The 21981-nt window shown below is 42.5% G+C and overlaps 2 protein-coding genes across 3 annotated transcripts in view; one reads left to right on the top strand and one right to left on the bottom strand.

Annotated features, from left to right (window-relative positions):
• IGFBP7 (insulin like growth factor binding protein 7) overlaps positions 1-15909 on the top strand; it is a 69601-nt gene extending 53692 nt beyond the window's left edge. The window contains exons 2-5 of the mRNA XM_026508963.4: positions 5807-5916; positions 13555-13671; positions 14517-14643; positions 15651-15909. Coding sequence (XP_026364748.2) covers positions 5807-5916; positions 13555-13671; positions 14517-14643; positions 15651-15670 — 374 coding nt within the window. The 3' untranslated portion in view covers positions 15671-15909. The remainder of the gene's footprint in view (positions 1-5806; positions 5917-13554; positions 13672-14516; positions 14644-15650) is intronic.
• POLR2B (RNA polymerase II subunit B) overlaps positions 15832-21981 on the bottom strand; it is a 49480-nt gene continuing 43330 nt past the window's right edge. For both annotated transcript variants that reach the window (XM_026508962.3, XM_057309799.1), the window contains exons 25-26: positions 16767-16962; positions 15832-16074 (exon numbers count right to left, since the gene is read on the bottom strand). In XM_026508962.3, coding sequence (XP_026364747.1) covers positions 15985-16074; positions 16767-16962 — 286 coding nt within the window. In that variant the 3' untranslated portion in view covers positions 15832-15984. The remainder of the gene's footprint in view (positions 16075-16766; positions 16963-21981) is intronic.

Raw genomic sequence — 21981 nt, 5'->3', positions numbered from 1 at the left:
AAGATGCCACATGACTGTGCCCTGGGACACATTCCTGATGCGACAAGCCCAGAGAGAGGACTCTCGGGCCTGTCCTGGTTTCTGCTGTACCCGGGGTCTCTTGGCTCTTAGCAGCAGCCCAGGATCCAGCATCAAGCGTTCTGTCTCCAAGAGCACGTTGTTTTTTGTTTTGTGGTTTTTTGTGGTGACACGGCGAGGACCTCTCAGATCAAGTCGGGGGAGTGTTTTAGGCCCTGTAAACGTCAAGGAAATTGTTCACATATTTCTTTTACATCATCTTCATGCTTTTTAGAGATAACAGATTTTCACTCCGTTCTACAGCCTCATGTAAATCAGTTTGATCGAAATGTTGGTCAAATTAAAAATCCCACTTCAGGATCTTCTCCTGTGATATTTTTGGGTTTTGTGAGAACTGCCCTTCTTAGCATCTTCAGAATCAAATTGAAATATTCCAGATTTAAATCCATCCATCCTCAATTCTTCCTTTTCTACATTTTTCATGGTTTCTAAGAACGTAGCTCTTTCTAGGTTAGAACTGAATATTCCTAAACTAATTTGGTGATCGGAGGGTCGTTCGTCTGGACGTTAATTCAAAGGTGCTGAGGAGGAGAATGTACAATCCAGGTGGACATTCCGTGGGAGGCGTCTAACTCCTCCAAGGTACTTTTAAGGTGACACTGACTCATTAAATTGAATTTTAGTTTTCTTCCAAACTTAGGAGTTTCTTCTTCCTTGCCACAACTTCATTTAGGATCTGGCTGTCTTCTGCCTCTCCTCCACCTCCTCCTTCCCTTCTTTTTCCTCCTTCCCTTCAAAGACCCATTAAAGAGAAGAGTCCATGTAAGGTCACTAGGCAAGAGTTATTACAAAGGGGGGGACAAGAAAATGAACTTAGAGAGCTAAGATGAAAAGAGAAGAGATGAGAACAGAGTTGTGAGAGGTAAGAAACAAAAATGGCATAGGCTGATTTGGGTCCAGTCATCTGAGAAAGAGAAGTGTCCCTGAGTTGGGAAGTGTTGGGGTAGATGCCCCCTGCCAGCCACCACGCAGCGCTGTGCACTGCTTGGTTGCCGCGTGGAGTTGGGGGCGGGGGACGACAGGTGGTGGGCAAGTCAGTTATTCTCCGTACAGGATGTTTGCTAGACAGATGTTTGATCAGCCTGAAGTGCTCACTGGAACAAAGCAAGGATAAACAACCAAACCTATCCTGGGGCTTGTCCCCATACATTTAAAAATATATTCGCAACTTGTTTTAAATGGAATCCAAACACTGAGCAGGATTTAGACGGTAATGTTGGTACCCTTGGCCCGGCCTTGAGAACTGATTTTGAGCTTTCTGCCTGAAAACAAGCTCAGAATGAACCAAAACTTCCTTTACCCTTAAAAACAGAAATAAGTTACGGATCTGCTTAGAACTTCTTGGAAAAAAGGCAGAGTGGAAAGAGAAGCTATTTGGTTAAGAGTCATTTTGCTGAGTTCCCTCCTGAGGTAGAACAGAACCTTCAAGAATTGAACAGCGTGGTAGACATGCGGTTCGAGAAGATGGCTGGCGGTGAAACTGCTGCTCAGTGGACTATGTCAGGTGGTGGCGATTTAGATCCAGGGAGGGGAGTGCAGTGCTGTTGGATCTGCCACCGCGCTAGCCCAAAAGATGTTCACTGTCCCTTCGCTTCCATACAAAACTGTCCACTTGGTGTCCCTGGGGGTCACCATTAAGTCCCTTATTCTCTCTCACGGTGGATCCTCACTCATCTTTCTACATTGTCGCTGTGTTCTGCCTTCATGACGAGTGTGTCCGTTCCCTCTTCACACTCTGAGGGCATTTCCAGACCAGTGAGTGGCAGAGAACCAGGCAGAGTTTAGTCAGTAGGTGACCCAGTGGGTATCAGCCCTGAACAACGTAAACAGGAAGAGTCTGAAACTGTGGATCCTTCCAACACAGGAAGTCAGCCTGAAGCCAGCCTGCCTCCAGCGGCGCTCAAAGGTTGTTGATCTCTTGAATATTAGCCTCATCATTCATTGATCTGACTTGGCTTTTACAAGCGACTACATATCAAAACCTAGAGGGCATTCTGTAGGTCAGCACATTCTAGTGTAGATATTGTTTATTCAAGTGTTCTTTGTGTTCCTGAAGGTGACGTTTGTTCGAGGACTTGAAATAACCAAGGGCTTTTGTAAATGTCGTACAGCAACAAGTCCTAATGGCCCCTCTGCTCCTCCACCCATCAACTCAACCAGATTCAGTGAGTGATACAGAATGTGTGGTATGGAATCTTGTAGAATTCTTGGGATAGGCTGGTAGCAGAATTGATGAGATCATGTATGTTCTTAGAATGGTCTAAATATTGACTCAGCTCATTCACCTCAGGTTTAGTATGTATTCCAAGGGTTGGGAGAGAGAAAGAAGAACCCACAGATCGATTTGTCCTAATCTGGAACCTCCTAGTGATGGCTTTTATTCAAAATATTTCTGGCTTCAGATGTTTTGAAAGAATTCTTGCACTTCCTGAAATGTAATGCTTCTTGGAATAAGGAAAGGGTTGGAGAGCGGATGTAATGGATCTGCCCTCTGTTCAGTGCTATACTTTTAATACCTTTCTAAAGTATACCATAGTCATTATTGGTGCAAGGACAGACACAGAGACCAACGGAACAGAGTAAAGAATCCAGAAGTAGACTCGCTCATGTATGGTCAACGGATTTACATTATGATTCAGCGAGAAAAGGATGGCCTTTTCAACAAATGATGCCAAAGCAGTTGATGTTCTTGGGGGTGGCGGGGGGGATGAACTTTGACCTCTACTTCATAGCATACACAAAAATCAATTCAAGACAGGCCACAGATGTAAATGTGAAAGATAAAACCATAAAGTTTGTAAAAGAAAACGGGGTCTTTATGACCTTGGGCTAGGCAAAAATTTCTTTTAACAGGGCATATAAAGCACTAATCATAAAAGAAAATGTGATACATTGGACCGTGTGAAAACTCAGAATATCTTAGTTTTAAAATTATGCCACGGGAAGAATTCATAGCATGTCTTCAAGGCCTGTAACAGAAAAGCAGGCTGGAATTCTTCCAGGCGTTCTCCAGAATGTGCCCCCTGACAAAGACCAAGGGCTCTGCTACTCGTTCTGACTGTAGGGAGACACATGCAAGTTAAAATAAGTGGTTTGTTGTAAGGCTCGGGCACTGAGACCTCACAGTAAAAGTCTTAACATTCCTTGTGTGGTTTTAATACATGAGAGGCAGCTTTGTTCCCGAGCCCCTCCACGACTGAACACTAGAGTATTCTTCTCGGAACAATCTCTTGAGATCCCCTGAGCTTTGAGGTCATCCTGACGAGTCTGTGTGTGGGAAGGAGGACAGAGCCACACGGAGGCCCGCAGAGAGGTGAGCGAAAGTAGTTCAAATTCCAGCCAGATCCGGTTCTGCGGTAGCCCCTGCCCCTGGGGTCCCAGGACCCCGGAGGAAGCTGGGATGCAGTCAGGCCCCGCCCGGCCCCGCCCTTTGCGGGGTCCTGTGTTGTTCAGAGTAGGAAGCAGGGGAGACAGAGCCAGAAACACACACAGAGCACGGCCAGACTCAGCACATGCACATTTGCAACTGAAAAGCCAAGACCGGGGCCAAGATGGATGCTTCCTCTTCAGATCTGCGGTTTAGAGGAAAGGAAGCGCGAAATATATTTAGAGCTTTCCGAACTTTGATTGTTTTGCATTCTTACAAAGGGGAAAAAATAAAAATACCCCGAGGGATTAGAAAAAAAATCAGCATCTAATACTTTAGATGAGTGGGAACAATGTTATATGCTGGAGTCATTTCCTTTCTGTTTCAAAAAATTATTAGTGTGCTGGAAATAGCCTGTTGCAAAAGGGGAGATTTTGTGTCCTTTGAATGCTGATTATGCCAGAAAATTTTCCAGGCCTAAAGGGGAAGTTGTCCCTTTCCCAGGACACTGATGCAAGATGACGCGACGGTCAGCCGTTTTATTTGGCCGGAAGACCCAAGGCAGTGGAGAGCTGAAATTCGGAGGGAGTGATTAACTCCTTCATCCAGGAAGTGGCACTGAGCACCGAGGACGGGCCAGGTTTGGGTCTGGAGTAGGGTGCTGTCATACCAGGAAGGGGGTGTGCGGAGGGCAGCCTCCCAGCTCTACCCCCCTCTTCTGTGGATTGTCCCCCATGTCTCTGAAGGGCCCTATGCTTGAGACCTGGTGTTCAGAATGAGCAGAAGTGAAATATTAAATACAACCCACTAAGAAGAAGGTGTGAGTGTCTCCTCTAGAGCAGATGCTAGGAAGCCCCCCACCCCCCCCCAGGAGCAGTAAGCAAGCACAGCTCTCTCTGTGTCTGTTGGTTTCAAAATGCTGCATTTCAGAGCTGGACCCACAGGTGGGTTCCTTGCATGAGCACCAGGTGATGTGTAAAGGACTGAAGTCAGAGTTTCCCTGACATCATGTTCAGGCATTGGTCGGCTGATTAGAACAGGTGTCAACACTTCTTCCATAAAGGGCCCCATTGTAAACGTTTTAGGCCATATGGCCCCAGTCACAATGGCCAGACTGGAGGCATGGCTGTATTCCAATAAAACTTAATTTATGGACACTGAAATTTGATTCTCCTATGATTTTCCCATCATGAAATATCCATCCTCCTCCCCCAACCATTTAAAAACACAAAGACGTCTTAGGAGCCAGGCAAAAACAAGCGGCAGGCCCGATTTGGCCCATGGGCCATAGTTTTGGCCAACCCAAGGACCTCTCTAGTAACAAAAAAGATGCATCCCATTGATGTTGGTCCTGTAAGGACCTTCTTACCAGAGGGGATATATGGGACAGAGCAGGCCTAGAGAGGTGTTCCAGAATTGGGGGGATGGGCAGGTATCACTCTGGGCTCTCGCTGGGTGGTCTCATACCTGCTGAGGCTATGTAGGCAGTGCCCCCTCCCAGGGACCTAGACGCTTAAGAGCCCGGGAAAGACGCCCAATAGACCTGTCTCTGCTGCAGTTTACCCACTGCCTCCCCCAACTGAGAAAGCCCTCTTCCTCCCGGATACCAGGCCACTTCTGTTCAAAGCTATCTCCTTGCAGTCTCCCAGGGCACACGGCACCCTACATTTCTGTCTTAGATGAAAGTCGTCGTTCCTGCCTGATCACCTTGACTTGTTGATCTTAGATCCTAAGGCTTCTTAAAATAGGGCTGCCATCTTTTCTAAGTGCTCAGCACATTTTCAAATAACTTCTTAAATTTTTTTTCTTTCATTACCTAAGAAGTAGTTGGTTATTACCTCCCTGCCAAAAAAACAGAAATTCTGGTAAACAAGGGTGCCTGGATGCCTCAGTCGGTTAAGTGTCTGACTCTTTATCTCAGCTCAGGTCTTGATCTCAGGGTCCTGAGTTTGAGCCCTGCATTGCTACATAAAAAAAGGGAAAAAAGGAAATCTGGTAAGCAAAAAGGAAAAATAAATATTTTGGAACTAAATTTCATTATATTAATTGGAACATCCCAGATAATGCGAAACAGCTGGTAAATTTAAACTATTAAGCATGATTTAAACGAGGAGAAAGTTTCATAAACAATAAATTTTTCTTCCTACTGATTTTTGTTTGTTTAGATAGATGCATTTCCAAAGCAGAGCTTAAAAATCATGCTGGTGGCAGGGGGATGCCAGTCTGGTTTTTGCAGTTTGCTTTAGATAATTCACAGAGGGGACAGCCCCATAAACAGAATCCGATATTTACTTCTAGTCTGCTGACTAATATTAAACCCTGTTTAAAAAGATGTGTTTGGCTTTGTGTTCTCTCTTGTAGGTCCTTCCATTGTGACACCCCCCAAGGACATTTGGAATGTCACTGGCGCCCAGGTGTACTTGAGCTGTGAGGTCATCGGAATCCCAACCCCTGTCCTCATCTGGAACAAGGTCAGTGGCACAGATTTCAGGAAGATCCCCTAGACTGAGGAGCTCCTCTCTCACTATGCAGTGATGGCAATAATCTAAAACCTTTAGCCTCTTCTATTCCCTGCTGTCCTCAAAAGGGAAGCCTTGTGGCCATCTTCCAGACACCTCCTCTGCATCTGTTGAATGATTTTACTGACCTCCAGAACAGTCTCCGCTCTGCTTTCGTTGTCGGTGCCTGAGCATGGAGCCTTAGGAACTAGAAAACTATAATGCTGAGCGCCCAAACCCACCCCGAGTGTGTGCGTGTGAGCATGTGCGTGCAGGAATGTGTGCGTTCCCGTCGGAGGCAGTAGAGCGTAGTGGCCAAGAACGTGAGTCCCTGAACCAGGTCGCTGGCATTCTAAGCCTGGGGTTTCCTACTCCGAGCACCGTTCACGTTCTGACCCAGATAATGCTTTGTTGCGGGGCTGCCCTGTGCTGTGAGGGGTTTCGCAGTGTCCTGGCCTCCAGCGGCTGCGTGCCAGTGGCACCAGCCCCAGTAGTGCACAGTCAAAAGTGTGTCAAGACACTGCCAAATGTCTGCTGGGGGAAAATCGCCTAGAATGAGAATGAACGCTCTAAACCTCAGTTTCTTCCTCTGTATGATGAAGGTAGCATATAATTTTTGTGAAGATTGTATCAAGCGATGCAGGTAAAATCCCGCGGCTTGTTCTCAGATACATAGTTAACACTCCGTTGATGTTAGCGGCTATTCCTGGAAATAATCCCCTTCGCGTGGCATTATCTTGTGTAACTTCATATTCGAAGGATAACCTCTTCCCAGCAAGCCCGTAGAAGGGAGAAGAAAACACTCATTTGCCAGATCAATCACGGTCATACTGGACATTATTTTCCATGATTTCTCTTTTTGTGCATTTTGACTCCATTAAGCCTGACAACCATGCTATGGAGTAAATGTCATCAAACTTGTGCTAACAAAAAGGAAATAGAGTTTAAGTGAAAAGCCGTCACCAGATACCTGGTTCACCCGCCAACAAGCTCTCAGATGCTCTCTCTTACTTTGTTTGCTGGTATCTGACCAGAGAACCAACTTCTGGGATTCCAGAGGATCTTGGCTCCCATCAGAATCTTTATGTCGCAAGTTGTAGAAACTCTCTTCAAATACCTCGAGCAAGAGAAAGGGAGGGCGAGGAGTGGTGATTCCAGCCTCTAGGGCAGCCGGATCCAGGAATGCAGTATGGTCAGGACTCTGTTCTTGATTCTTGTTTTGCTTCTACCTCAGAAAGCTGCCTCCACACTGTAGGCAGCGTGGTCACCGGCAGCTCCAGGCTCCATTATTATCGCCCCTTGAAGACTCCAGAGGAAAGAAAGGGCTTCCCCTCTCCCTGCTGCCCTGTAAATCCCACAGAAGGACTCAGACTCAGGTTGGGTCACCTGCCACCCCCTGGCTCCCCCGTATGGCCATCTGGTGGAAATCAGGGTGACTGCAAAAAATGTCTGGGAGTAGGGGTGGGCAGACCACCACCAGCTCTGTTACTACGGACCTTTCCAGCTGTAACTTCTGTTACAGAGGACAGTGAAGGGGCGCCCCGTGGCTCAGATGATTAAGCATCTGCCTTCGGCTTGGGTCGTGATCCCAACGTCCTGGGATCGAGCCCCATACTGGGCTCAGCGGGGAGGCCTGCTTCTCCCTCAGCCTCTGCCTGCCGCTCCCCTGCCTGTGCTCTCTAGCTCTCTCTCTGTCAAATAAATAAATAAAATCTTAAAAAAAAAAAAAAGGGGACAGTGAAATTTCACCTCAGTAAATTAGTTTTTGAAAGGGGAGCGAGGAGCAAGCAGTCCAAGCGGAAACGCAGCCATGGGTGTGCGCCTTCGGGCAAAAGCTGCTGCTCCTCCCCATTGCCTATGCGGAGGCTCCTGGTTTGTTCAGAGGGTGGAGTGGAGGAACAACTTTTCCAGAGAATATCCATAAAAAGCTCTGTTGCAGTTCTCTAGGGATGATGCAGTGAGGAGCCAGCGTGACCCAAGCGTCCGGAGCGTGTGACCGTATTGACCAGTCCGGCAGAGGATCATTTCCTCCGTCCTTGCTCTGCCCCACCCCTAGCTAACCTACATACACACCAGGGGGAACAATCTGCCTTGGGGATCTTTCCCTTGAAGCTTTTGGGATTCTATGGGGCAGAGCCATGGGCTTCCCCAAGGATTTGTGGCAGGAGGGAGGGGTGCAGGCAGGACTTGCCAGAAACTAGCAGAACCTGGCTGCCAGGCTCTGCTGAATTTTGTCTACCTTTGTAATGTAATATGCCACATGCATGACCTAAAGCAATGTTATTTTAGGCAGCCTGTGACCCGCCAGCAAATCCTCAATTCAATGTAGGGATCACAGCCAGCGTTTTCTTTAAAAATAAAAAGTAGAACAGAAAAAATATCTTAAGGCATCGATCACATTTAGTAAGGGTGTCATGTCACACTCTTCTTTCGTATATACCAGATCCCAATGCCAAACATATTTCTTGCTATAGGCCGTGTCACCGACCTGAATAATTAAATAGGCCGTTTGTTTTCTCCCCACTGTCCCTGTAACCAAACAGTTAAGAATACTTTTTGATTATAAATGAATATTGGAATCTCAATTGTTAAGCTGAAGTTCAAAGGTTGCAGGTCTTTCTTAAGAATTCTTAGCAACAGCGGAGCACGTTTAGGGAACGAGCCTTCTCTCTGAGCCACTGAAGGCTACAGTGGCTTCCACAGTTGGTGCGTGGTCTGTACTTTCTGACCTGTAATTACCATGGGATGTTAACAAGTCCCAGTACTTTCCCAGCAAACCCTCGCCTATAAAGATTCCAGGAGCAATATTTTCAAATGGGGAAACGAACTGAAATAGCCGTATTTTAGGCTGAATAGCCTTAGCCCCCAGGTAAGTCAGAGATGATGTTCACAGAGAAGATAAAACACCGAGAATTCCATCCAAACCCTTGGAGTTTCTGAGACTGAGGCTCCCTATTCTTTTCCTGCCCGAACAATTTTTTTTTTTTTAAAGATTTTATTTATTTATTTGACAGAGAGACAGCGAGAGAAGGAACACCAGCCGGGGGAGTAGGAGAGGGAGAAGCAGGCTTCCCGCAGAGCAGGGGGCCTGATGGGGGCTCGATCCCAGAACCCTGGGATCATGACCTTAGCCGAAGGCAGACCCTAAACCACTGAGCCACCCAGGTGCCCCCTGCCTGAACATTTCTGCAGATTTGGGCTTTCATGACCTCTAAGAATTTTTTAAATTTAGTAATAAGTGATAATGATAATATTAGGAGAAACTCTCCAAAGATATAATTAGAAAGAGTTCAGAATCTCCCACCTTCTTCCACTCCCCGAAATAACCAGTGTGGACTGCCCTGGTTTTTATCTTTCTATACCCTTACTTGTGCCCATGCACCAACACATATCGCCAGTATGTGCGGCGAGGTAGGAATAGAGTGAGCATATTACCGTGAAATTTGCTTTTCTCGATAAATACTTCAAGGGCATCCCTCCAGGTCTGCTTCTCAGTAACTACATGATATTCCAGTATGGGTGTACCATAATTATTAAACCATCCCTGTATTGTTTCTGTTTCCAGTTTTTGACCACCTTAAATAATATACGAGTATATACATATCCCTATATGCAAGTGCTTTTATTTTTTTCCCGTAGAGGAGTTTCCCCCAAAAGATACATGACTAGGTAGGTCAAAAGATTTGTTTCATGCTAGTTTTAAGACATTCGCAGATTACTTTCTAAATAGATTGTAGCAGTTCACACTCTCCCCAGTAGTATATGGGTGCCATTTCCTGCATCCTCACCAGCACTGAATATTGCCTAACTTTTTAATTTTTGTTAATGATGGGCAAAAATATCCATTCATTATTGCTTTAATTTCCTTGACTACATTGAGAATATCTTTTTTCACACCATAGCATTGAAATTTCTTTGTGGATCAGCAATCTTGTTTTTTTAAATTTTAATTTCTTAAAAGATTTTATTTATTTGAGAGAGAAAGTGCGAGCAGGGGTTGGGGGTGCGGAAGGAGAGGGAGAAGTAGACTCTGTTGAGCAGGGAGCCCAAGCCGGGCTCAATCCCAGGATCCTGAGATCATGACCTGAGCCAAAGGCAGACGCTTAACCAACTGAGCCACCCAGGCACCCCTAATTTTATTTTTATTCCAGTATAGTTAACATACAGTGTTTACTAGTTTCAGGTCAATTCCATACATCACCGGTGCTCATCACAAGTACATTCCTTAATCCCTACTGCTGTTTTACCCATCCTCCCCCAGCCACCTCCCCTCTGGTAACCATCAGGTTGTTCTTTGTAGTTAAGGGTCTGTAGGGGCACCTGGGTGGTGCAGTTGGTTAAGCATCTGACTCTTGATTGCAGCTCAGGTCTTGATCTCACAGTCTTGAGTTCAAGCCCTGTGTTGGGCTCCATGCTGGGCATGGAACCTACTTTAAAAAAAAAGTCTGTTTCAATGGTCTTTTTTTCCCCCTTTGTTCCTTTGGTTTCTTAAATTCCACATATAAGTGAAATCATATGGTATTTGTCTTTCTCTGACTTCTTTCACTTAACATAATACCATCCACATCGTTGCAAATGGCAAGATTTCATTCTTTTTATGGCTGAATAATATTCCAGTGTGTGTGTGTGTGTTGTGTGTGTGTGTGTGTATACACACACACATCTTTATCCATCTATCAATGCACACTTGGGCTGCTTCTATAATTTGACTATTGTAAATATGCTGCAATTAAGATGGGGTGCATGCATCCCCTTGAATTAGTGTTTCTGTATTTTGGGGTAAATACCCAGTAGTGCAATTACTGGATCATAGGGTAGTTCATTTTTAACTTTTTGAGGAGCCTCCGTACTGCTTTCCACAGTGGCCGCACCAGTCTGCATTCCCACCGGCAGCACATGAGGGTTCCATTTACTCCACATCCTTGCTGACACTTGTTTCTTGTGGGTTTGACTTTAGGCATTCTGACACGTGTCCGGTGACATCTATTGTAGTTTTGATTCGTATTTCCCTGATGAGTGGTGTTCAGCATCTTTCATGCGTTTGTTGGCCATCCATATGTCTTCTTTACAGAAATATCTGTTCATGTCTTCTGCTCATTTTTAATTGGATTACTTGTTTTTTTGGGTGTTGAGTTGTATAAGTTCTTTATATATTTTGAAGAGAATATTTTCATATTTGTGTGTATTTTATGAATTGCCTGTTCAAATATCCTTTACCCATTTTTCTGTTGGGTTGTTTCTATTATTAGTTCGTGGCTTTTTGTACATGAGAGAGATTGACCCTTTCTCACATATTACGATTTTTTCCCTAGACAATCATTTTGTCTTTAATGGGTTACAATGGCTGGGGATTTGAAAGTTTCAACAGACATTTATTTTATCATAAACCTCTTCTGAAACTTCACCAAAAAGGCACAGCAAGTAGGTTCTATACTGCATAAATGTCCTTTAATGGTTCCCTGAAATTCAGTGAATCCCTGAAATGTATTAACCTGTAAGAATCAGACTGTTTCATCCTGCTTCTGTAACCATTGGCACTTTTCATTAATTGCTTATCTGCAGTAGCAGGATTCAGGAAGATGTTGTTGCAGCTAAAATACAGAGAGAGCTGAGATGACTTCCTGGGTCTCCCCCTGATTCTCCCCCTAATTGACCCTTCATGGTGAGCAGTGACTGCTAGGCAGTTTCTTCTACCTAGATTTCTAAAGTTCAAACTCTGAAGCACTTCCAGACCATTGCACATCTGTCAAATTGTCTTAGAAGCCACCTTTTTTAAATAAAAATTTACCATGTAATAATTCTTGACATTTTACATGTTTTCTATGTGGTGTGTAGCTTTTTACAATATATTAAAAGATGAACTCTGTTAAATATAAATATTCACTTTCCAATGAAATGCTTGATGAGCACAGTTTCTGTGTACATAGGGGATCAGATTAACCGGCACAGAACACTCCTTACCAAGAGCGACATAATCTGAGGACCAACAGCTCAGTTGCTGAGATTCAGTATGCCATGCAGCAGTGTTTTTCTGCTCTGGTCACATACAAAGCTCTTAGAGAATTCTGAAATTCACTGAAGACCAGAGATATGTTACTTTGGCCACTGAATCAATACTTAAACCATTGTTATAACATTTTCAAATATTTCAAAATCTGCAGTAGCATGAACTGTTTTTGCCAGCTACTGGGGAAAAAAGATGCCTACCGAGTTTATCTGTTTTGTCTTGATAGCACTTCTGTGCGAAAAACACTGATACCTAATTTTCTCTAATAGTTGCAGTAGGGGCCAATATCACGGGAAAAAAGCAAGCAAGTAAAATCCAGGCATTTCAAATCAATAATGCTAGGGGTTTTTATAGAGTAGGAGTTAGCCTAGGTCCCTCGTGGTTTTCAGAGCCCAGCCCAGGTGTCACACCACAGAAAAAATAAAGAGTAGGTTTGAAGTTGAGACAAGAAGCTTAACAGCCTGGGGTCAAAGGAGCGTTCTGTGCCAGTTGACCTGATCCACCATGTACAGAGACACAGTTCAAGTATTTGACTGGAAAGTGAGTATATTTAACAGAGCTCATATTTTAATATATTGTTGAGAAGCAACACACATGTAGAGTATCCATATTCTGGGACTCAGCATTTGCTTAATAATTAAAATGAAAACTACCTGTGAGATTGCAAATCCTTTTTTCTAATTAGAAGTAGTATCAGTAAACAGCAGCCTAGCTCTTAAAGGCGGCCTGGGATGGAATAAACAAACACTGCTTCGTGTATCCCTTTGATCTTTTTTAAACCCATCCTTATCACACTCCTTAAAACATGTGTACTCTGACTCAGCAATTCCACTTCTAGAAATTTGTGCTAAATGTGTATGTACAGAAGGGTTACAAGCAAATTTTATTTTTCCATATATTTTTGTGTATTTTCCAGAGTTTTTATTATGCACACAGTTCATGAGGGGGAAAATTAAGACAAAGTTCTCTATTACCCTCAAACCAAGGAAACTGAATGTCTTCTTAACCTATCCCTGATCTCATCATGACACACAGGGGTGGGCAGCAAGCAGCTTTTGCCATTAAGATAATGGTGAAAGTGTGTATTTGACTGGCATTTTTGTTCTCAGGTCTTCAGTAAATCATTAGAATGAACCCTTAGCCCTCAGAACAAAAGGAATGGTATTGGTTTTGGACTCAACCTGTTTTCCATTATAGAGGTGGTTGCAGGACTTGGGCTCCTACACAAAGTCCCAACAATTAAACCTAGCACTTGGTGACACAGTTTGTCAAACACGGCATGGCAAGCCAGAGAAAGCTCAGCTAAGAAAAGCAGATTTACAAGGGCGCGAGTGAATGATGGTAGTCAGTGGCAGTAAGGTATGATGGTGTGTATTCCCCACGTGTGCAGAAAAATACATTAGTTTAAAATATATAGAGGGAAACTGACAGGAAGAAATTTTTAAAAATCTGTAATTATTCAGGAAAGAGTAATATAGAAATTGCTGGGTTTAATCTAGTTAGAAAGTGTGACATATGCCCTGTACAGTTCTAAGAATGTGGCTACTTCCAAGCTGATAATTCAGTGCAGAAAACTCAAGACTGTTTCCTTTTTTTTTTTATAGGTAAAAAGGGGTAACTATGGAGTTCAAAGGACAGAACTGTTGCCTGGTGACCGGGACAACCTGGCTATTCAGACCCGGGGTGGCCCAGAAAAGCATGAAGTCACCGGCTGGGTGCTGGTGAGTACCGACAGTTGGCAAGGCTTTCGTTCCTAGGATCAGACATAGCAAACCTGGCAAAGGTTGGACGTATGCGCCCTGCCAGACGCACCTCTTCGGAACAGGCCTACCAGGAAAATGCTACTCCTCTTTTGGAGGGAACTTAAAAAAGAGCTAAGATTGGTTGAATGTTTTGGAAACCACCACCAAATAAATGATAACTTTTTCTTTTACGAATTCAAAGCAGGGGGCGCCTGGGTGGCTCAGATAGTGAAGCATCTGCCTTCAGCTCAGGTCATGATCCCAGAGTCCTGGGATCGAGTCCCACGTCGGGCTCCTTGCTCAGAGAGAGCCTGTTTCTAGCTCTCCTTCTGCCTGTGGCTCCCCCTGCTGGTGCTGTCAAATAAATAAAATCTTTAAGAAAAATAAAAAAATTCAAAGCAGGGGCGCCTGGCTGGCAGTTGGTAGAGCATGTGACTCTTGATCTCAGAGTCGTGAGCTCAAGCCCCATATTGGGCCTAGAGCTTACTTCAAAAAAAAAAAAAAATCAAAGCAAAATCCTTACAGGGAACTAAATGGGCCAAGCATTAATTATTTTTACTTGACCTTTGATCCTCCTAAATTGTACTTACACCCTATCAAGGTCTTACTCAAAATGGTATGTGCACCTGATCAAAGGCGAGCCATGCTGTGTCCTCGGGGTGTGACTCCTGGCAGCACCCACGGGGCAGCAGTCTGCCTGGCAGCACAGCACTTGCACTGTGCTCTGAATCCCCTATTCAGCCTAAGAAATCATGACCTAACTGAAGCCACGGGGAAAAGTGAGGACTGCCACAGAGGAGCTAAACATCCTTTTTCTTTCACAGGTATCTCCTCTCAGTAAGGAAGATGCTGGAGAATATGAGTGCCATGCATCCAATTCCCAAGGACAGGCTTCAGCATCAGCAAAAATTACAGTGTTTGATGCCTTACATGAAATACCAGTGAAAAAAGGTAAGTAATAAATCTCACAACCATTTAAGGACTAGTGCTTTTGTTGAAGAAAGAACCAAGGATGAAAGTATCACACATAACTCTTACTGAAACTGTTATCCACAAAGGCATGCCATCAAAATGGAGAGCACAGGGCTCTAAAAGAACACCTGGATGGTTGACGGAATGCTCCTGTTAGGACTTCAACGCTCTCACCTTATCTCACATCTCAAACTGGAACGGAATGGCTTATATTTCCCATAACTCTCTATCCGCATGGCAGTCTTCCTTGGTGTTGCAACTACTATGTAAAATTTCCATTTTAAAGTAAAGTAAAGGATTGTGAGCAATTTTGGTCCTTCACTTTGAGCTTTTATAAGAAAAAGCCAGAAGGGAGAGTATACTGGCAAGGACCCAACTCTCTTCTGTTTCACCATCAAAAAGCTTCCTCTCAAGCACCTCTCCTGGCAGCGTCAGAATAATGCTATTTTACGTTTATATACTTCACTACTTTACATTTATATACTTCTCTTAGACTAATGTCTGAACTGGCTTCTCGCAAACCAAAAATAACAAAATTTACTCTCAGCATCTGCCGACCCATCCCCCGGTGCAAATCGCTCAGCTGCAGTATGGCCAAGTCGAGTAAACACGGCTTGGTCAGACTCTCCTCAGCCAGGCTCTGTAAAGCCAGGTGACGAAACAGCAGGAGCTCAGCGTGGTCATGTCTGTGTCTCAGCTCCGCCCTTAATTATCCTGCACTTGGAATGCTGAGTGAATAAGCTTGGTGACGGGAAGGTTCCTTAGCCTCTTCATTTCAACTTGCTTGTGAAATGAGCTCTTCCACTTCCGTAACAAGGTCCAGGTCTTATGCATAGCCCAGTACAACAAAATCCCATAGCTCACGTTCAAGAGCAGTCCATCCTGTCATTTGTACACATTTTAACATCTTTGTTTATTTGGAAACACTAAAAGATACCTGAAAATCAGGAAGTCAACCACATACATTTTTTTTTTTTTTTCACTAGGTGAAGGTGCTGACCTGTAAACCTGCAGAATATATCTGTCTGCATCACTGAAAGTCCTGGATGAATAACTACAGCCCTGCTCTTGCCTAATAACCAAGTTTCTTTTTTCCTCCAATCCACTAATGCTTAGTTATATTCACTGGTTTCATAGAGGAAATCCCAAATAAAGGTAACACATCAAGACTATCTAAAAAAATTTATTGTCTATTTACAGAAGAAAAGCATGCAATTAAAATCAATAAAATGCTTTCTCTCACAATGCAGTACACGTTGTTTTTTAAAAAACCTTGAAGAAACAAATATTTACAAGTATCTTGAGACTTTCTTAAAAGAGCTAAACACTCATCATTCGAGGTGCAATACTCATAGACATCAGTTCCTGAAACAGCAGTTTGCACGCATAAGGCATTCGCACCAAAGAAATCTGGGGGGAAAAGAGAAGAAAAAGGTAATTAGCAAAACTGTATTTGAAGAGAACCCCACTTCGCTACCCCAGAAAAAGGTATAAGGTCTTGGTACTGTAGATGATAAATAAGGGCTGGGAACCCTCATCCTGCTACCTGAGCTTGTGGTGGTTCCTTCTCCTGAGAGGCTTTGGTATTTCAGCCTTCCTGCCAGACATCATAATTAATTTATATTCACCCTTCCCAAAAGATTTCTTTTAAACTCCTTAATTTAAAATGTTTAGGACTCCTCTGGGAAACAAACTGAGGGCTTCAGAGGGGAGAGGGGTGGGGGAATGGGACAGGCCGGTGATGGGTATTAAGGAGGGCACGTATTGCACTGGGTGTTATACGCAAGTAATGAATCATGGAACTTTACATCAAAAACTAGGGATGTACTGTATGGTGACTAACGTAATAAAAAATTATTAAAAAATAAAATGTTTAAAACTCCTTGTACATACCCTTATTTCCAAAAGATGGCCAGCTTAGAGAAATTATCCACTAAAACTGGTTTTTAGAAAAATTTGATTTTTCCCCTCATTTAAAACTAGGAATCTTATGTAAGTATTAAAACTGTGAAAATGTGAATCTGTTCCACCACACTGAACCATGTTGAGACCAACATGGTTCTATCCTAAATAAGTATCAACTGCCAGTAAGGTCTACACACCTGGGTTTTATTGCGGCAGCCCCGGCATTCATACGTATGGGTCCTTGTGTTAGCAATCGCCATTATTCCACAAAGATTGCAGACATGAACCTGATATGGATCTGATGCCTCAAACAATCTTTCCCTTAAAAACTGGGCTGCTCCATGGGCAATTTGACAGTCCCGTTCCATTTCTCCAAAACGCAGGCCACCATCACTGTTAAGGAACAAAGAACAGATTATTTTGTACTTATAAAGCAGCTTCTTCATGAATGAGTCTCCCAGGCAATCAAGCCTGAAATGATAAATGTACACTGGCAAAAGTAATGGTGAATGATAACGTTTCCTGAGAACGGCAGTGAAATGAAATGCACTGTTCAAATGGCCAAAAAGTGGATGCTCATGGCTTACCAGTCTTAATATACAAAATACATAAAACCAATGATTTTCTAATGATATTACCAAAAAACAAATTGTTGGTCAACTTTGGAGGATGATATACAATTACCTCATTATTTTGAAAACTGGTAAATAGAAACAATCAAGCATTTATCCTGACTATATGAACTATGTTACAAGGTAACCAGTTGAGGAAACAAAGTTTCTCTCTACAGAAGTATTCCAGCTATCAAGTGAAGAAATGATAAAATTAGAATCTCATCAATTTGCAGTCCCTATTTAATTAAGGGCTTCAAGTAATGATCACACATGGCTGCTAAAATTGTAAGACACAACCAGATACTGGAAATATACAACACTGCCTATAAGTATTACTGCAAGCCTTCCACTTCATCAAAGCTCAAGATCTAATTAGCTGTTTACAAGAAAAATAGGAATGTACAGCCCAGGAATGCAATCAGCAAAATCCAGAATGTGAAAAACCCTCCAGGGCAAACAATCCAGTTTCTTCAACAAATAAACTGCAAGGAAAAAAAAGTTGGAGGGCAACCCATAGATAAAAAAACAAACAAACAAACAAAAACCCTTCAAATGCAAAGCACGGATGTATTTGTATCCTGACTGAAATCAACAAACCTATTTAAAAATTATCCAATCAGGGGCGCCTGGGTGGCTCAGTCCTTAAGCATCTGCCTTTGGCTCAGGTCATGATCCCAGGGTCCTGGGATCGAGCCCCGCACTGGGCTCCCTGCTCTGCTGGGAGCCTGCCTCTTCCTCTCCCACTCCCCCTGCTTGTGTTCCCTCTCTGTCAAATAAAATCTTAAGAAAAAAAAAAAAATCTAATCAGAAAAATTTGAACATTGGATACTTAATAGTATCAAGGTTACACGTGACCCCTGAACAATGTGTAGGGGGTGCTGACAAATACAAATGATTCACTGAGATGGTTTCAGATTCTACATCACAGCTAACCTTTAAGAAACTATGACTTGTTTTGGCATAGCATCAGAAAATAATATCCACAGTCACCTAAAAAGATTAAAATATTCCTCCCTTTTCCAGCCACATATCTATGTGAGGTAGGATTTTCCTCACATACTTAAATATAAAAAATACTGCAATGGAATGAATGCAGAAGCAGATACAAGAATCCTGCTGTCTTCTAGTAAACTAGCTTATTAAAAAGATTTGCAGGGGCACCTGGGTGGCTCAGCTGGTTAAGTGTCTGCCTTTGGCTCAGGTCATGACCTCGGGGTCCTAGGATTGAGTCCCACATTGGGCTCCCTGGTCAGCGGGGAGTCTGCCTTTTAAGGGCATTAAGGAGGGCAAGTGATATGATGAGCACTGGGTGTTATATGCAACTGATGAATTACTGAACTCCTCTACATCTGAAATTAATGATGTACTGTATGTTGGATAACTGAATTTAAATTAAAAACAAAAAGATTTGCAAAAAGGTAAACCAATGTCACTTGTCACTAAATTTATTTGGTAAATATATTTTCCATTAAAAATGTTATTTATGGGTGGGAGTCCAAGATGGCAGAGGAATGGGAGACCTAAATTTCATCTGGGCCCAGGTATTCAGCTAGATAGCTATCAAACCATTCTGAACACCTACAAATTCAACTGGAGGACGAAGAAAAGAATAGCAACTCTATGAACAGAAAAGTAACCACTTTCTACAAAGTGGGAGATGCAGACAAGTAAATCTGAGGCGATACATGGGAAGGTAGACCACAGAGGGAGGGAGCCTCCGTCAGCCGGCTACCAGCAAGTGACAGAGCAGCAGAGCACAAAATCAGAACTTTTAAAAGTCTGCTCTGGTGAAAGGACGTTGCTCAGGCAACAAGGCATGGGGTGGAACCCTCCTGGGACAGTGTGGTCTCAGGAATCAGGGATCAGAAAGACTATGAGTTCCTCCAAGTACCTGCAACGCCCTTGCCTGCTTTTCTCTGAGGGCACACTGAGCTCCCCCACCAACAGCTCTTGGCTCCTCCGGGCCCAGAAATTAGGAGGCCGCCATTTTCATTCTTACCCTCTAAAGCAGTGCAGAAAGCTACAGAAAGCAAATCCGAAATGACTTAGCTGGTCGCTGGCAAGGGTGGTGCAAGCCCAGACCAAGTTTACAGATCAATGAGAACTGCAGAACTCCCAGAGCTACGGGATTACAGCACACAGAACTCATGGCTTTTTTTCTCCATGATTCTTTAGTCTTTCAACTTTAATTTTTTACATTTTCTTTTTTTTTTTTTTTGCATTATTCTTATTTCCTTTTTCAACCACCTTCTCAATTCCTTTAAAATTTTTCATTTTTACAATCATATTCTGTCCCTTCATTGGATTTAACCTTATTTTTTGTATATATATAAATTTTTCTTTAAAATTTTGGGATGCATAATTTAAAAATATTAAAAAATTTTAAAAAATAAAAAATAAAATAAAATTTTGGGATGCAGTTTCTTCTAACGGACCAAAATATACCCAAAATCTAGTGTATGGCTCTGTTCTATTCACGAGCCTGATCATATTTTTTTCTTTTTTCTTTTCCTCCCCAGTTTTGGGTCTCTTCTTATTTGTTTAGTGTATATTTCTCTGGGTCGTTGTTACCCTTTTAGCATTTTGTTCTCTGGCTCATCTATTCTTCTCTCAACAAAATGACAAAACGGAAAAACTCACCTCAAAAAATACAACAAGAGGCAGTACCAACTGCCAGGGACCTAATCAATATGGACATTAGTAAGATGTCGGAACTAGAGTTCAGAATAATGATTATAAAAATACTAGCTGGGCTTGAAAAAAGCATAGAAGACATCAGAGAATCCCTTTCTGGAGAAATAAAATCTAACCAAGTAGAAATAAAAAAGGCTATTAATGAGGTGCAATCAAAAATGGAGGCTCTAACTGCTAGGATAAATGAGGCAAAAGTGAGAATTAGTGACACAGAAGACCAAATGATGGAGAATAAAGAAGCTGAGAAAAAGAGAGATAAACAACTACTGGATCACGAGGGGAGAATTTGAGAGATAAGTGATACCATAAAGCAAAACAATATTAGAATAATTGGGATCCCCGAAGGAGAGAGAGGGGGGGAGAAGGTATAATGGAGCAAATTATAATGGAGAACTTCCCTAATTTGGGGTAAGAAACAGGCATCAAAATCCTGTTTTGGTTCAGAGGTTCAGAGAACCCCCCTCAAAATCAATAAAAATAGCTCAACACCCTGACATCTAATAGTAAAATTCACAAATCTCAAGACAAAGAGAAAATACTGAAAGCAGCTCGGGACAAGAGGTCTGTAACCTAAAACGGCAGAAACATTAGATTGGCAGCAGACCTATCCACGGACACCTGGGAGGCCAGAAAGGACTGGCATGATATATTCAGGGCACTAAATGAAAAAAATATGCAGCCAAGTATACTTTATCCAGGTAGGCTGTCATTGACAATAGGACGAGAGATAAAAAGCTCCCAGGACAAACAGAAACTAAAAGAATTTGCAATCACCAAACCAGTCCTACAAAAAATATTGAAAGGGGTCCTCTAAGCAAAGAGAGAGCCTAAAAGTAACATAGACAAAAAAGGAACAGAGACAATATACAGTAACAGTCACCTCACAAACAATAAAACAGCACTAAATTCATACCTTTCCATAGTTACCTTGAGTGTAAATGGGCTACATATGCCACAATCAAAAGACAGAGGATATCAGATTGGATAAAAAAGCAAGACCCATCAATATGCTGTCTCTAAGAGACTCATTTTAGACACAATGACACCTCTAGATTTAAAGTGAGGGGGTGGAAAACTATTTATCATGCTAACGGACCTCAAAAGAAAGCTGGGTAGCAATCCTCCTATCAGATAAATTAGATTTTAAACCAAAGACTGTAGTAAGAGATGAAAAGGGACACTATATCATACTTAAAGATCTAACAATTATAAATATTTATGCCCCTAACATGGGACCAGCGAATTATATCAACCAATTAATAACCAAATTAAAGAAACAGATAATAATACAATAATAGTAGGGGACTTCAACACCCCACTCATAGCAGGGGACAGACCATCTCAGCAGAAGATCAACAAGGAAACAAGGGCTTTGAATGACACACTGACCAGATGGACTTCACAGATATATTCAGAGCATTCCACCCCAAAGCAACAGAATAATCATTTTTCTTGAGTGCACATGGAACATTCTCCAGAACAGATCACATTCTGGGTCACAAATCAGGTCTCAACTGGTACAAAGAGACTGGGATCATTCCCTCCATATTTTCAGATCACAATGCTTTGAAACTTGAACTCAATCACAAGAGGAAAGTTGGAAAGAACTCAAATACATGGAGGTTAAAGAGCATCTTACTAAGAATGAATGAGTCACCCAGGAAATTAAAGAATTTAAAAAATTCATGGAAACAAATGAAAATGAAAACACAACCATTCAAAACCTTTGGGAGGCAGCAAAGGCAGTCCTAAGAGGGAAATATCTAGCAATACAAGCCATTCTTGGGAAAAAGAAATATCTCAAATACACAACCTAACCCTACACCTAGAGAATCTGGAAAAAAAACAGTAAAAGCCTAAACCAAGCATAAGAAGAGAAATAATAAAGATCACAGCAGAAATCAATGAATTTGAAAGAACAGAATAGATCAACAAAACTAGGAGCTGGTTCTTTGAAAGAATTAATAAGATTGATAAACCCCTGGCCAGACCTATCAAAAAAAAAAAGAAAAAGGACCCAAATAAATAAAATCATGAAGAGGAGAGATCACAGTCAACAACAAAGAAATACAAACAATTATAAGAACGTATCATGAGCAACTAT

Source organism: Ursus arctos, unplaced genomic scaffold (genome assembly GCF_023065955.2).
Source record: "Ursus arctos isolate Adak ecotype North America unplaced genomic scaffold, UrsArc2.0 scaffold_9, whole genome shotgun sequence".
NCBI lineage: Eukaryota > Metazoa > Chordata > Mammalia > Carnivora > Ursidae > Ursus > Ursus arctos.
This window is presented reverse-complemented; position numbering and strand designations above follow the sequence as displayed.